This window comes from Columba livia, chromosome 12 (assembly GCF_036013475.1).
Source record: "Columba livia isolate bColLiv1 breed racing homer chromosome 12, bColLiv1.pat.W.v2, whole genome shotgun sequence".
NCBI lineage: Eukaryota > Metazoa > Chordata > Aves > Columbiformes > Columbidae > Columba > Columba livia.
In genome coordinates, this window is record NC_088613.1 from 374,511 (window position 1) to 390,200 (window position 15,690).

Below are 15,690 nucleotides of genomic sequence, written 5' to 3' on the forward strand. Positions count from 1 at the left end.
GTCACGAGCGCCACGGGCTCAGCTGCGGCGGCGGCTGTGACGGCACTGCTGGCCCGGCCAGGCCCTGCCTGGCGGCCGGGAGCATCCCAAACTCACCCGGCGCCACCTCCTCCGCCTCTGGGGTTTATCGACCTGCAAGCACAGCACTCGAGAGCAGCACGGCTGCGAGGAACGTGGGGCACACGCGGCCCTTGTTTAATAAACAGGGCAGGAGCTCAGCTACTGCTTTATTTGAACCTCGACATCACCCCAAGAAACAACAGGAACAACTCTGCTTCAGAATTACAATGGTAATGACACAGAATTTACAAAAATATAAATAACCTATTCGTTACCATTAAGAAAAATAACATTCACCATAAAAATACCATGTATTCCCCTAGGTAAACCATGGCTACAGAAATGTATTTATTATCTTTTTAGAAAAAGCACCAGAGTCTGCGTTATTAAGTAACCAAAACGCACGGGGCATTGCCCCCCAACACTTGCAGACTTTTCTGAGAAGTGTGCCCGGATCACTAAAACAAGTTCACTTCAGTAAACGGCTCCTGAAAGAGCATATTGAAGGCACAGCTCTCACAAGCACCCTGTCCAGGAAAAGCACCCAAGGGTTTCATAGGATTTAAGTACATGCCTATTTTTAAATCTGTGCTTAAGAGCTTTCCAGAACAGGGCTGGACTTAAACTTATCATATAAATTCCTCTGCAAATCAGACTTCCAGACAAGAGTGGTGTCAAAAACAATTGCTTGTAAAAAAAATAATCCCACGGCACAAAAGTCTTTCCATTGTTCAGGCCCAGCTACAGTTTACACAGATGCTGAATTATGTGATTTCTTTCAGCTCTTTTTGAGCCATGCCAGCTTGGCACGAACAGCTTCCTGATGCTGCAACGCGAGATCCAGCGTATGGGAATTTCCTTCCCTTGTATTCCAAGTCTTGTGCTGAAAATACTGTTTAAAAAAACAAAGTCAAGTATCAAGTCCATTGGTTCCCAGCTAAAGCAACTCCTCTCCCAGGGACTGCTGCCCATGCCCAAACAGCCGCGTTATGCCCCATTTCCCAGGCTCACGTGGTTCCCCTGGGCTCCAGCTGGGCTTGTGGAAACCCAGCCAAAGGGGCTCCCAGGGCAGCGCTGAAGGCCACTGGTGGATTGTGGCCCATGCAAACACCACAGAGCTTGCCACAGCGGCCGGAAGGAGCAGAGTGCCCGCTGTGACACCAGCCGGGGGGAGCAGGTGGGTGGGCACCCTACACGTCACGTACAGCACGGCACAATCCCACCCTACACGTTGTGCACAGCACCCCCATGCACCACACACCCACCCTGCGAGCCGCCTCCTCAGCCTCGAGGCAGAGGTTGGGTTTGACTGTGAATAATATTGCTCAGACATCAAACAGCTGAAAAATAATAGTTTGCCTTAAAAACTATGAAGTGAATGGGGTTAACTTCTTTAAAGAAGGGAGAAATAAAAAAACGTGGCAAACACTCCACGCAATGGTCGAGCCCAGCCCAGCAGAGCCGCTCAGGGAGGGAGGAACATGAGGACCTGCAGCACACGTGTGACAATGAACATGAGCCACCAGTGCCCCTGGAGCCAAGAGGGCCCCGTGTCCCGGTGCACCCAGCACAGCACGGCCAGCCGGGCAGCGGGGATCGCCCCGCTCTGCTCTGCCCGGGGCGGCCCCACCCGCAGCATTCACTGTGTGCAGGGCTGCGCACACGGGAGACAACACGTTATTAAGCTACCAGAGACTGTCCAGAAAAAGCTACAAAGGTCACTGGGTTTGTTCAGCCTGGAGGAGACCGAGAGGCAACCTCATCATGGCTACAGCTTCATCACAAGGGAGCAGGAGCGACAGGCACCGAACTCGTCTCTTTAGTGACCAGTGACAGACCCCAGGGAACGGCAGAAGATGTGCCGGGGAGGGTCGGCCGGACATGGGGAAAAGGCTCTTCACCCAGAGGTGCTGGACACTGAACAGGCTCCCAGGGAGGGGTCACAGCCCCAGCCTGACAGAAGAGACTGGACAACGTCCTCAGACACACGGGGTGACCTGTGGGGCGTCCTGTGCAGGGATGGGAGTTGGACTCCATGATCCTGTGGGTCCTTCCAACTCAGGACATTCTCTGATTCTATAATGTCCTTGTTATTCACTGTTTTAAATTTAACAGCCATTCCTGCCCATCACTCGTGCCCAAGGGACAGGAGGAGGCTGGTTCTGTGTCCTGCCCGTCCCCCGAGGGACCCCCCGCTGGTGACACCGGTGACACACAGACACACGGACACGCAGGACAAGCCACCCAGACCGGTTCCAGCTCCAAAGCCAGTGCTGGCAAGTTGAGCCGACTCTTACTCAGACAGCTGTAGGTACATTTATCTTAATTCCCGCTGGAAGTGACTAAGTGTGTCCACAGAGGTATTAAATATTTATTTGATTAATCCAAACACTCTCTCCCTGCCACAGAGAAACCTCAAACGAAAAGCCCGACCACAGGCTGTGTTTGCTTTAGCAATACTTTTCCTGACTGCTCCGTAACACACCAAGTATGTAACCAGAGCCTGACTAACCCCAGCCTAAAACGGGCAAAAAGTCTAATACTTCTAGTTCTTGCAGAGCAAAGAGCAATAGAATGACCTTGACTTTGGAAGAAACAAACAGCGGGGGAGAGAAAGTGTCACATCCAGCTGAAACTGCTCACGCCTCCCGTTATCAAACCACATCCTGAGCGCGTTCAAGTCTTAACAGCATTTAACAGGGAAAAGAAAAAGACCAGCAGCTATTAATACCCGTGTTCGGGCAGATCCGAGCAAAGCGCTGCCTTCCCAGAAGGTCGCCTGCTTTTTCTGAGTACTGCGCTCAGATAAACGGCAAATTGCGTGAGCTCGGCCAGGGATGCCCGGCAGGGTAACAGTGCCGCTTGCTGGCGGCCGCACAGCCCCAGTGACAGGGACGGAGCTGACCGCACCCGCCGGACCCGGCCGCAGCGTGCAGGGACGGTGCTGGTGCACGGCTCCCGGCACAACCCGGGTGACACTTACCGGATGCCACCTAAAGGCACCGGTGCCGAACCACCAGTCATGGGGCAGTGCTCTGCCCATGAGCTCAGCAGAATGGAGCCGTGGCCGGGCAGCAGCATCACTGCGCTGGCACCGCGCCGGGGAGCTCCCGCCTGCCCCGGCAGATGTGCCGGGCTGCAGGGGCAGCGCTCGGCTCCGGCTCCCACTGCACCCTCCAAAAGCGGCTGCCAGTGCAATCCCAGTAACGCCCCAGCAGCTGGGGGCAGATCCAGAACAGCCTGGACACCTGCAGCCACCGGCCCCGGGGCACAGCTCCCGAAATCAGGGGCACCCGGCGCGGGTGGGACCGGTGCAAGCTCTGACAAATCCTCCAGGAAGAAATGAAAAGCAGAAGGGTGTTCTCCTCCCTAGCAGCTACACCCAAAAATGAGAAAATTAGGCTGTTTTTAGGCAGATCAAAAAAAAAAAAAAAAAACCAAGAAAATAATAATTTTAAAACAAGTTGGCTCTGCTGTGACCAGCACAGGGACAGAAGCGCTGTGAGCCAGCCATGGCCACAGGCTGCAGCCTCCAGCTGCCGCCCAGCGCTGGCACGGCGGTGAAGCAGCCCGGTCTCTGCCACCCTGTGTCACCACAGGGCGGTTTGCAAAGCCACAGTGGCCACAGGTTCCTGTGGGGCAGCAGGACCAGGGCACAGGCCAGCACTGTCCCCAGGCCGGCAGCCACAGCTCTGCTCTGTGACAAGGACAAATGTCAGCCCAGCCCAGGATCAGTCTGAGAGTCCTGCAAGAAAACTGCACCGTGTCACGAACAGGACACGAAGGGGAAGGTGCTGGGGTGGCACAGATGGGCACGACCGCGGCCTCCCCTGAGGATGAATGCTCCCCTCATGTCCTTCTGTTACACAATGCAGAGACCATCTCCACGTACTCCTCACTTGCACAAAGAGGTTATGTGACCGCAGGGCTACCGGATCCTCTCCTGTACCAGTACACAGCACCTGGAGCTTCAGCCGTCCCCTCCCTGTCCCTCTAGCACTGGCGACCCTGGGCCTGGCCGAGCACAAAGTGGTCACAGAGCAGGAGCAAAGCATCGAAGCGCTGGAGCCGCTGCAGGGCCTGGGCAAGCAGCGGGACGGTGACCGCGTCTCCCGAGCGGGTGAGGTGAGCGACGAGCTGCTCGAATCCAGAAAGCCGTCCCAGCAACTGCGGCGCGACGCCCAGCTCCAGCGCCACGTGGCTGAAGTTCTTCGTGCCGTTCAAGGAGGGGTCCAACAAGAACGCGAGGGACTGCACCAAGGAACGGGGCAGCTCTGCTACCGGCAGACCTGGGCAGCAACACAGCAAAGGGAGGTCAGAACCCAACACACCTGGCTGGGATAAGAGTAAACGGAGCAGCTGGGCCCCTGTCCCTGCCGGGCAGGTGAAACGCCGCCCTTCCACTGCAGTTATCTCCTCTGGCATCGCCTTCAGAGCTCAGCAACACGCAGCTGGCTCAGGCTGGGGAGGCTGGTAACTGGTGACAACCGGGCATCCATCCACACCTGCCCACAGACCCTTCAAGGCAGTATCACAGAAAATCTACCCTGTGAACCAGCACCAAAGGCCACCAAAGCCAAATAAGTCCCTGTGACAACCGGCACCTCCATGTAGCTATGGTGAGCTTCTGGAGGAGCTCCCTTCCCAGTACCCGCCTCTCTACCCTGATACTCAGAGCACAAAGGTGACTCTGGACAGACACTTACCCTTCGTCTTGCTGCTGATCTGAGTCACAAGGCTCTGGGCATCATCCACCTGGCAAGACAGAGACCCAAGGCTGTTGGCAACCCAGCAAGAACAGCAACGCCTGCCTCCATGCCCAGGGCTGACAGTGGCTCGGGGAACGGCGCTTCTCCTTCCGCACTACATCCCACAGAGCCAACCACCTCCTCGCCATGCTCCAGGGCCTCCCAGCAAACTGCTTCCATAAACAGTCCCCCGGAGCCGGCTGTGGCAGGGATTTCTGTGCCAGACGTCTGCTGAGGCTCAGTGACATCAGTCACCAGGTCCCTGATGAGCTCACTGGAGAGCGGTGGAACCCGCTCCCCGCTGCCAGGTCAGCTTTATGGAGAGCAAGAGAACAAGGACCACTCGAGAGCACATCAGTTAGAGATACGCTCATACAACCAATAAACAACTGTGGTCTTCTGGGTGTTTGAAACCACCCCAGCAGGTCGCGTCTCCATGGCTCACAGCTTGTTTAGTGACACACTACTAAACATCTGGCAAATTGGCTTTTGTAAGTACCAATTACTCCCAAATACTAACGAACCTTTGTCTACACGCCTACCCCACTGGCCAGCCCAGCACCCTGTGCCTGAGCCTCAGGTGTCCATCGGTGTTTGGAGGAGCCCTGAGGCCAGAGGAACTCACCGGCTGCTCCTCGCTTTCAGCAGTGGGATTCGGGCACACGGAGAGCGGGCGCCGGGCTCCCTCCCGCCCCGCACCGTCGGCCTCCGCCGGGATTCTCCGCGCTGCCTGGTCCTCCGGCCGCTCGCCGCCCACAAACTCCGCCTGGGTGGAGAACTTCTGGAGGTCCAGCTCTGTGCACTCCACCGGGGCGTGCGGCCACTTGTGCTGCATCTCGGAGGCGCAGGAGGAGAGCGGGGCCATGGCGTCCGGCGGGGCCCGGATGAGGGGCTGGCTCTCCAGGAGCCCCCGGCCCCGCTGGCCTTTGGAGGCAGCGCCCGCCAGCGGCACGTCCGGCTCCAGCTGCAGAGCGGGGAGCTGCAGACCCAGGGCTTCCCCGTCCGAAATGAACTGCACCGCTTCCACGGGGCCTGCAACCAGAAACCGGCACGGCTCAGCGGAGCCCAGCCTGCCAGAGCCCAGAGCCCCGTCCCCTGCACCGCCGCCGAGCAAAGCCACCTTCATGCCTTTCCACAAAGTCTTGCGTGGGGTCGATCCCTCCCCCACAGTGCAGGGAGAGGGGCTGGGGGGTCTCAGGAGCTTGTGGGGGTCGCAGCTTCTGGCATCTTCTCACAGAAGCCTCCCCCACTGCTAAAACTTTGCCATGCAAACCCAATACAGAGCTGCAGGGGCTGCACACGACCATTTCTGGTACAAAGTCTGTAAGCAATTAAGAGAGGTCCCAAACTTCCGTTTGGTGGGACTTGGACACTGTCCAGCTCCATCCTTCCTGCCCCAGGACACCTCAGTATGTCCCAGGACCACGCGAGCTGGGCCCAGCACCCCCTCCCTGCCCCAGGCACAGCGGCAGCTGCAGGTACCTTCTGCCTGCCTGTAGCAGGGGCTCAGGTTCTTCACACCCAGGCAGCAGGGACCAGACATCTGCTCCTCACACAGGAACCTGCCGGGCACCGCCGCGGTTGGGAACATTGCTCGCTGGCCCGAGAAGTTCTGAGTCCTCAGGAAGACTTGGAGGACAGAGGAGAACCGGTCTGAGCGAAGGCTTGGCTCGCTTCCCCAGCATGTCCTCAGCCGTGCGGTATGTCTGCCTGCGAGGAGCCGGCAGCTCCCTGGCACGCTGCGGGGCTCCGGCGTGTCCCAGACTAGCCACCACACCTGCTGCCCTCCTCCTTCACCCGTCCTGCCCCATACAGAGCCACCCAACCTCAGCCGGCCCCAGAAACCCCGCGGAGAGGGGACTGCAGCTGTGACAGTGAAATGGCAGTGTCCCGCTCCTCACGGTGGGACCGCGGAGGGAGGCTCCTCGTGTCTTTGAGCAGGCAAAGCACAAGAGAGGTCCCTTGCGCAGCAAGGAGCGGCTGCGGGCACGTGTGAAGGGCAAAGGGAGGAGGGGGAGAAGCACTGCAGGCATCGACTCACCCCGCTGGCACTGGCTCTTCCAAAACCGCTTGCAGTAGATGATGGAGAGTGCCAGAAGCACCAGCACAATGATAACCAGGGCACTGCTGGTTAGCGCAAGAAGGGCCGTGTCCTGCGGCGGGACGGTGGGGACGGCTACCTTCACCAGGTTTGTTCTGGACCGACCTGCAAACACACCAGCCACAAAACGCTGGAGCCTAACCCCACGGCTTGGGCCATCCCTCCGCGCCGCGTCCCTCCTCCTGCAGGTCTGTGGGACAGCGGCTCGTGCTGTGACCAGTGAGCAGGATCGGTGACGGGATGGTGCGTGTCTGAGCGCTCAGCTTCGACGTGGTCACGATGACTTAGCACGCACCATGACCCGCGTCCTCCCCCCCGCCCCAGAGCAGCCCGACCCGGGCAGGGACACGTACACTGCGGCTCAGAGGACGGCGTCTGCTTGGTGCAGGGGATGCACTCCCAGTCCAGCTGCCCGCTCAGCCGCGCCTTGCGGTAAAACCTGCAACACAGCACAGGGTCTCAGCAGTGCAGGCCCCACGGCGAGACCCCGGCCCGGCTCCCTCAGACAGGCGGTTTGTCCATCCCGCAGCAGCACGGGCACAGCCGACCCCGTGCTCCTGCCCAGGGCTGGGACACGCAGGGTAGCGGGGCTGCCCAGGGCTCCCATTGCTGGCTGAAGCTGCACCCGCAGCTACTTCATGCCTGTTGCCACTTTGGCCAAGGAGTGACATCGCCTGAACCGCCTCGCCCCTGCCCCGCGACTGCTCGAGTGGGTGACAGCGCCTAACAGCTCCACGAAGCCACAGAAACCCCCCAGCCTACAACTGCATCTGGGAAGAGGCTCCTTAAACAGAGCCCCGACGTGTTCCTGTGCCCTGCTCACCGGCACGTGCTCTGCAGCCCCAGCAGCTCCCAGGCTGTGGCACACAGCCACCTTCACCTCTGCAGCTCTTCAAACCCATCACCCGTGGCATGGCGTGCCCTCTTTGGGGACCACCAGCTGTGGCATTCCATGGCCACTCATCTCCCAGCACTTTGCCACCCCTGTGCCCACAGGAACAGCCCAGGCCTCAAAGGAGTTTTCTTCCACTGCTTGTGCACAGGAGCCTTTATGTCCCTTTCTTTGGAGCTACAAGGGGGATTTTATGTCACTAGCAGTGTCCTCCAAGAGGTAGCCCTCGGTCAGTAGGGCTCCTCTTATGTCCCATGCTCCGGGTGGCCTCAGCTAAAGCCCTCTCTGTCCCGCACCCTGCCCGCTGTCACCACCGCAGCTGCGGCCCCGCTCACCCCGGCAGACACTCCCCGCAGACAGCGTCGGCCGTTGCCGTGCAGTTGGACTTCTGGAGGCGGTTGATGAGGGCACAGGAGAGGCAGGTCTTGCAGCCGTGGTGGCCCCAGCTGTCCTTGAACTTCCTGGGAGGGCAGGGGACACACTGTGCGTCCCCCCCGCCGCCATCACCACAGTCCTGCAAGACATGAGGTCGGTTATGCAGCTGTGGCCAGGAGCCACTTCAGGTCCCAAAGTGGCACAGAGGGGACTGGCCCCACTTCTCTGGGAACAAGGGCAAAGGGGGGCTACTGCTCATGTGAAGGGTCCTCAGAGCCCATGGAGAGCAGAGGCCACCAGAGTACTGGGACAGGGCACACAGGGAAGCCATTTGCTGCCCATGGGTCATATTGAGGGAGCATGAAAGTCCTGCAGCAACACGTCCCGGAGGCAGCGCTGGCCGGGGACCCGCTGGGTGCCTGGGCGGGCAGCACCGGTCCCAGCACCGGTCCCAGGCCCCCGCAGCCCCGTGCTGCTCATGCCCACCCAGCCTGCAGCACAGCTTCACCCGCTGATACGGGCTGGGAGGAAATTTAGATTTCCATGGGCAGAAAGGAAAGAGGGCATGCTGAGGGGCAATGTGAAATCCCTTCCCAGCTCCTGCTTCCATTGTCTCACCGTCACAACGGTTCACCATCCCTTCCCAGCGAGCCCCAGCTCTCCCCAGCACGCCAGCAGCTCAGAAGATCCTTCTGAAGGAAGGCTGGCAGAGGATCCAGCTGGCACTGTACAACCTTGCTGCCAGGTGGTTCAGGGCTGTTCCAGAGCAGCCGGGTTACCTTGGAAAGCTCCTGCCCGGGCATGCACTTTCTGCAGGGGGTGCATTTCCCATGCTCGTCCCGGTACTCGCTCTCCTGGCAGGCCATGGGGCGGGAGCCTGAGGAGGAGATGGCAGAGAGGTCAGAGCCGGGCCCGGCACGTTCGAGATGAGCAGCATTGCCCTTTCCTGGGCAGACGTTTCTGCTCTGGCGAGACAGCAGCCCATGCTCCTGGTGCATCACGGCTGCCAAGGCTGTGGCTGCCAGTGCACACGGGCTGCTCTGGTGCTTCGGAAGGGTTTCCCAGCGAGGCTGGGGATGAACCGCCTGCTTTTGCTGCCATGACGCAGCCCTCAGGATGGAGCAAATGACATTTCATATCCAGCGTTAAGGCAGACACACCAACTGCCCAGGTCACCAATCCGCTGGAGGCGGGTGGGCTTGGCCAGCCCTGGCTGCAGGTCTGGCTACCCCAGACCATCGGCAGAAAGCTCAGTCCCAGCAAAGACCCGGGAGCTCAGCTCTGACGTGACCACACGCGAGTGCCCAATGCGTCCCTGGCAGAGCAGGACACGCACCCATGGCCCCAGTGCCCCGCACACATCCCAGCTCAGCGAGGTTTCACCGCTGCTGTCCCAGAACCAGCACCCACCACCCTGGACACAGCACCCAGAGCCTTCCCCAGGTGAAGCCAAGGGCAGAGCTGCCCCAGCCTCGGTGGAGCCTCAGTTTGCCCCTTGGGGAGGGTGGTTCACAGCAGAACACGAGACCTGGGTCTCACCAGGAACAGACAACTCAGAATGGCGCTACAAAACTGAGCAATTTATTTGGAGTTTTGGGGCTGCCTGCTCATTTCTATATATTCCAGGTGTGTTCTTACTGTGGTGACCAAAATGGAATAAAATCCACTCCCCTAGACCAATCTTCATTTTGCTTTTCCCCTAACCCTGTGAGGCAAATCAGGAGAGAAGCCGTGTTCAACCAGCCTCAGCAGCAAGACCCCTGACCCTCCGAACGCCCGCCAGGAGCAGGGAACACCTCGACACGCTCTTTTGAAGACCAGCACCCGGGCAGCCCCTCCTGCCGCAGCCCAGGGCAGCGTTCCTCCCCGCCTGATCCCCACCGCTCCCTCGCCGGGCAGACGCAGACGCTTGGCTGGGCTCCCCGGGCTCCGAATGACCGAGATTCATTGGGGATGAAGTCTGTCCTGGACGAGCGCGGCGGGTGAGTCACCTCTCGCGCGGCTCCTCGCACGCCGGCTCCCAGGGGCTCTTGCAAGGAGAGGCAGCGCCAGCCCGCGAGCACTGGCGATGAGAAGCTAAGGGAGCTAAATTTATCTTGCAAATATCTCGGGAGGGGCATGATCACAGCCTATAAATAGTGTGAAGGTTACTGACACTACTGAATAAATAAAGGAGATTTGTCACCATCTCAGAAGGTGGCGCAGAGGGAGCTCGGCGCCAGTGCCCCGGGGGGAGCACGGGGCTTAGCGGTGGGGTTCAGATACAGGCTGAGCGCAGTAGGGAAAGTAAAAAGAGGGGAGACGGGCCCCGAGCAGGTGACACAACCAGTTCAGAGGGCTGGCCTGGAACCCAGCCTTGCGCCCTCAGTGCTGTGTCCCCCGGCCCCATGTCCGCGCACGGGTCAGGGCTGCTGCGCCAGAGCCCGCCGCTTGGTTTGGAGTTTCACCCCTAACAAGAGCGTAACAGTGTGTGAAACAGAGTTGGAGGAAACAGGAAAGGAGTGAAGATACCGGACTCCAGAGAGCAAGGGGACTGCTTTTCACCCCTCTCCAAAGCGCCCTTGTAACACGAGAGAGCAGTGTTGTTGAGAAAACCACAACCCAAACCACAGACCTGCGGTCTTCCGAGTGAACCTGTCCTGCGAACACAACCTGACCTCTTCCTCTCGGGTGTTTATGGACTTCTCTGCACTTCAGAAGGGTCTGCAGCCAGGGACTGTCCCCGTCTCCCCGGCAGCTTAAACCAGTTTCCCACAAGCGGAAAGCCGCACGGGCCCAGGGAACGTGGTGCCAGCACACGGCACCGCCGCGGGACGGCGGGGAGACGCAACCCCGACGCAGAGCTATCAAACACCAGCAGGCCTGCTAGTTCCCAGCCACGGTGTAAAGATACATGGCACAAACACTTTGTCGAATGGCATAAAATTTAAAGCTGTGGGATTTTTTTTTAACTTCTTATTTTAACAACACCAGAACCAAGATATTTCATTTGTAAGTGCAGCAGGTATTCAAACCACATCACACTTTCCTGGGAAAGCAGCAGCTCCTGAAAGTCTGATAAGCAACTAAAACAACTGGTCCTAATGAGACAAAAGTAGAAAATAAAAACAACCAACCAAACCCTCCACCTCTTTGGATCCTACACGGGATCTCAAGGTGGCTGACAGCATCAGATTTTATTTGCCAAAGAGTATCAATGCACTTATGAGTTGGACGCCCTGCCATTGTTTCGAGATGCAGAAACCTTCTACCTTAGAAACACCGTGATTTGCTGAGGGAATCTTTCATTGTCTTCACGGGACAAGTCAGCCGAGCAGGGCGAGCAGAGCGCGCTGCCCACTGAGCTGGGACGCAGGACAGCAGGACCACGAGATGCTGAATGAGCTTCACGGCATGAGATGAGAACAAACGCCGAACCCCAAGAAACCCCATGAACCAAAACCCACATTTCAGTGAAGCTACAGTGACAGTTCATTCACCTCTGTGACAGCTCCAGAGCTCTGCCATTCAGTTTCTCCTGTGAAAATGTAATCTTCAAAAAAAACTTAGAGTACCTGGGAATCTATTTATAAGTGTCTCTATGTCCAGCTAGTGGATTCTGGCAGGAATAAAGGGAGAGTGGCAGGCGGCAGGACATCATCGGAGGGTTCTGCGCTCAGCACACCAGACAGGCACAGCCACAGTAACTGTGCCTCAGGTGAGACCCCTGTGTACATCAGAACAAACACCGGAGAGCTGACATCCTGAACAAGAGCTGCAAGTCCAAAGGAGGGGGGGAGATGAAATGTCATCTGGAAAATATTACTTCATGCCTTGGGTTTGGCAGTGCCGAGTCCCAGTCTCTTGCTCAGTCGTTCCTCCGCTCCTGTTCGTTTAGTCTGCGCTCATTATGTCTGGACAGCATCACTTGTGCCGCCCCGCACGGCAAAGCTCGCTGGGAGCGGCTCTGCCAGCCCCGAGGATGCCCGGGAGATGAAACACTGCTCAGCGCGGCAAACATGGGGAAAAAGGCCGAATCGGCATCTTTCCACACGGCTTGGAAATCAGCAGGTTTTCCAATCTATTTCGAAATTCTGCTCACAACATTGTCCACTAACTGTTTAATTTGCAGTGTCTGGGAACTTGTGTTTCTTTATGTGAGAGCAGCCCCAGCCCGGGCTGTCCCAATTAAATAATTACAGACTGGGACCATAACTGTGATTTTTGTCAAGTTCTGCCTGCCCACCTTGGGCATCCACACTCTTCCTTATTAGATATTGCAAGTAATATTGCCCAAACTCCTATTCATTTTCATAAGACTTTGGGTTTCTCTCTGAGTTTTTTTGCCCTGCGTCTACTTCTTAGTAATTATCACTGTCTCACTTGTGATAATAATTCAGTCTCCTCAGAGTGCCTGGGTTTTTCAATTGTTAACACTGTCATACATAAACTCACACAAACCACACTGAGAAGAAAAAAAGTATTGTGTAATTTGAATAATGATGGTTACGAATAAAAGAATTTGCAACAGGACTTATTCTGAACTCCTTGAGCATGCCCTTAGGAATGCCTGACGCTTCTGGGTAGGTGAGAACACTTGAACGTTTTCCAGGGGCCAGGAGCCGGTTACGCGGTGTCACCTCTGCCCCGCCAGCCCCTCGCCCCCGCAGGTCGCGGCCCGGCGGCAGCTCCTGTGGGACCGAAACCCCGCGGCGAGGCTCCGGCTGCGAGCCCCGGGCGCGGTGTGCCGGCTGTGCGATGCATGTGGCGCTGCCGCCCACGCGTGTTCGCCACCCCCGCCGTGCGGCCGCCGCTCCCCGCCGTGCCGGAGGGCGCCCGCCCACCCACGCAGTCCAGCAAGTCCCGGCTCGCCCGCCGCCTCCCCCGGCCCCCACGCGCGGAGCGCGGCCCGGCCCACGCGGGAGAACTGCCGAGCGCCGCCCGGCCCCGCCGGCGCCCCCCGCCGCCCGCCCGCGGGAGAGCGGGCAGCGAGCCGGGATATGCCCGGGCACGTCTCGGCGAGGGGCTCCCGGCCCGCGGCGGCACCGCCACCGCATCACCGCACCCACATCACCCCGGCCGGTACCCCGGGTCCGCACCCCCCGGTCGGACACCCGCGCATCCCCCGGCCCGGTACCCCGAGGTGCTGCCGGAGCCGGTTCGGTCCACGTGTATCGCTGCCGTTGTCCTCGCGGGTGCGGGACCCGCTGCAGCCCCCGCAACAGCCCCTGGCCGGCGGTGTCACCGACATCGGGGAGGGTCGAGACCGCGGCGGGCGGGTGCGTGGAACTTACGGGTTACCGGTGTTCCGGTGCCGGCGGGACGGTGCGGACCGGGGCGGGCAGCGCAGGCAGAGAGGCGTGGGCAGTGAAGGCAGAGCGGCAGCACCGGCAGGACGATACGTGGCGGGCAGTGCAGGCGGGACCGGCAGCACCGGCCGGACTCGGCGTGTCCCGCGTGGAGCGAACGGCACCGGCAGCCCCCGCCGCCACGCCCCGTCACGCCCCGCCCCGCCGCCTCCCATTGGCGGGCGCCGCCTCCTGTGCGGGGTTATGCAAAGCAGCGGCCGTGGCGGGGCGTTCGGAGCGCCGAGCAGCGCCACCCGGCGGCTGGGCAGAGCAGCGGCGGCGCGGGCCGTCCGGTGTCACCGCAGCAACTCCGGCCCACGCGTGTCCGGCGGGCTCAGCAGCGGCGTGGGGCAGCCGGGAGCCCCAGGACGGGTCCGTGCGCCCCAAGAACTGCATCTGACACCTCTGCTGCCGACCCAGGGACGCTGGAACTGTCCCTGGGCAGCCAGCCGCCTCCGCCAGCACGAGTGAATGCGTCAGAAATGAGTAAGTTTGATAGTTTGGGCTTGTGGCTCTGCCCACAGGGACCACCCGGGATCGCCGTGGCCAGGGGCTTCTCTCACGCTCAGAACTGAACTTGTAACAGCGCATTTGGTGTGACTTATCAGTGAATCTCTGGGGCGGCTTAGGGTGTTATCTGGGATGTATCCCAGAATTATTGTGCAAAAGACTTGCTCCATCACAGTGTTTACCAAATTGCCATGTGGAATCGAACTTTCTTGTGCAGGAGGGAGTTTATTTTCCCAGCAGCACTGATCTTGGCACCCTCTGCTCCGTCTATTGTCCCTCCAAAGCAGTCGGCGCTGGAGCTGGATCTGCCCGTGGCAAACCCCTCCTGCCTCCCCTGCCTTCGGGCGCCGGAGGGCGGGCAGCCAGTGCTGCTCCTCTGCGGTGGCTCGGGCAGGGGCCCTCAGTAAGCTGTTGGACAAGGATGTGTACCTGAACCATGCTGGTTTAAAACCTATTATTTTGTGACATTGTCCCCATTTCTTTCTCTTTTTTCAAAATTTAAGTGATGTCTCTCCAGCAGATGCTTTTGAGAAGTCGCCTAAGTTCCCCACTGTCACTGCACAACAGCCTCCAGAGAAGCTAGACTGTCCGATTGGAATAACTGGAAGGATTTCATGTGGAACTCAGTTAAGCAGTCAACTGCCTGGCTGTTTTCTCACTGAGACTTCTGATTTTTCACAACTCAGTGCTTCGGCCGGGTTAGTGACGCCATCTCCACAGGAGCTGTTCTGCAGGGGGAGGGGATGACTTCACCTTCCTCACGGGGCCGTTCGCCTCACGCGGGTCCGTGTCTGATGCAAGCGCCCGTCTTGCGTCAGCGTGCGGGCGGCCGCGCTGCCCGAGGGGCCGGGTCGCACCGGGGCCTGGGGCAGGGGGACAGCCGAGGACGGACCCAGGGACGCAGACAGCGGCGCTGCTGATGCTGAGCTGTTCACTGAGCACGATGACATCAGCAGAGGGCAGCTGTGGGTTTATTTTCCTCTACAAAGTTGACTGAATCAAGGTGAAAGATGTGCAGACAGAGCATCCAGTATATCACACCGGCTGGATGATGGGTGTTCATTTGCAGAGCTGCTCAGAACCAGCGTGGTTTGGGGTGCTGTGGGGTGCTGTGGGGTACTTTGGGGTGCTATGGAGTGCTGTGGGGTGGTCCCACTGGCAGCCAATGTGCAGCCCCACGGCACTGGCCAGCCCGAGCCCTGGCGCTGGTCAAGGCTGCAGTGGGCAGCCCCCCTTCACCCCAGTTCCTTCTGTCAGCTCCCCTTCACCCCAGTTCCTTCCATCAGCCCCCCCTCACCCCATTTCCCATGTGTCCCGCTGTCCTCTTGTGTCCACCTGGCGGCCAGGGCAAAGTGCCCCGAGGTGCCCATGCTGTGGCTGCGGTGGGTTCCCAGTCACCCCAGCAGCTCCCAGCTCTCAGGTATTTGGTGTTGTGACTGTAATTACCCAATATGCTCAGGGTCACGGTATCTCCATTAAGTTGTAAGTACGTAGCACAATTAATGTGATTACCGTACTACAGGCTAGCAAAACCATGAATTCCGAGGCGGGGATCTGCTTTACAGGATTTTTCTTGTGTGCTGGACCATTCATAACACTAGAGGGCACCAAGTCCAGCGCGATTTTACCGGGGGGGCAAAGCGACTGTGAACACCTCACCCCACTCACAGACAGACA

At 59.0% G+C, this 15,690-nt stretch overlaps 1 protein-coding gene across 2 annotated transcripts; it reads right to left on the reverse strand.

The window, feature by feature from the left end:
- Nucleotides 1-214: 214 nt before the first annotated feature.
- Nucleotides 215-13,666, reverse strand: EDA2R (ectodysplasin A2 receptor). 2 transcript variants are annotated; one of them, XM_065077315.1, is made up of 9 exons: nt 13,457-13,666; nt 8,956-9,053; nt 8,137-8,315; nt 7,263-7,348; nt 6,850-7,014; nt 6,291-6,437; nt 5,434-5,840; nt 4,767-4,815; nt 215-4,349 (listed from the first exon to the last, which is right to left on the reverse strand). In XM_065077315.1, the coding sequence occupies exons 2-9, from the start codon at nt 9,040-9,042 to the stop codon at nt 4,054-4,056; spliced, it is 1,416 nt and encodes a 471-aa protein (XP_064933387.1). In that variant the 5' UTR covers nt 9,043-9,053; nt 13,457-13,666; the 3' UTR covers nt 215-4,053. The 2 variants fall into 2 exon arrangements, with proteins under 2 accessions (XP_064933387.1, XP_064933388.1); XM_065077316.1 differs by having other exon boundaries at nt 13,450-13,598.
- Nucleotides 13,667-15,690: the final 2,024 nt, after the last annotated feature.

Coding starts and splice junctions, on each gene's coding strand:
- EDA2R (XM_065077315.1), bottom strand. CDS start 9,042: ATGGCCTGCCAGGAGAGCGAGTACCGGGACGAGCATGGGAAATGCACC. Junction 7,349..8,136: donor TGCGGGGAGTGTCTGCCGGG/GTGAGCGGGGCC, acceptor GCTGTGTTGCAG/GTTTTACCGCAAGGCGCGGC. Junction 4,350..4,766: donor GATCAGCAGCAAGACGAAGG/GTAAGTGTCTGT, acceptor GTTGCTGCCCAG/GTCTGCCGGTAGCAGAGCTG.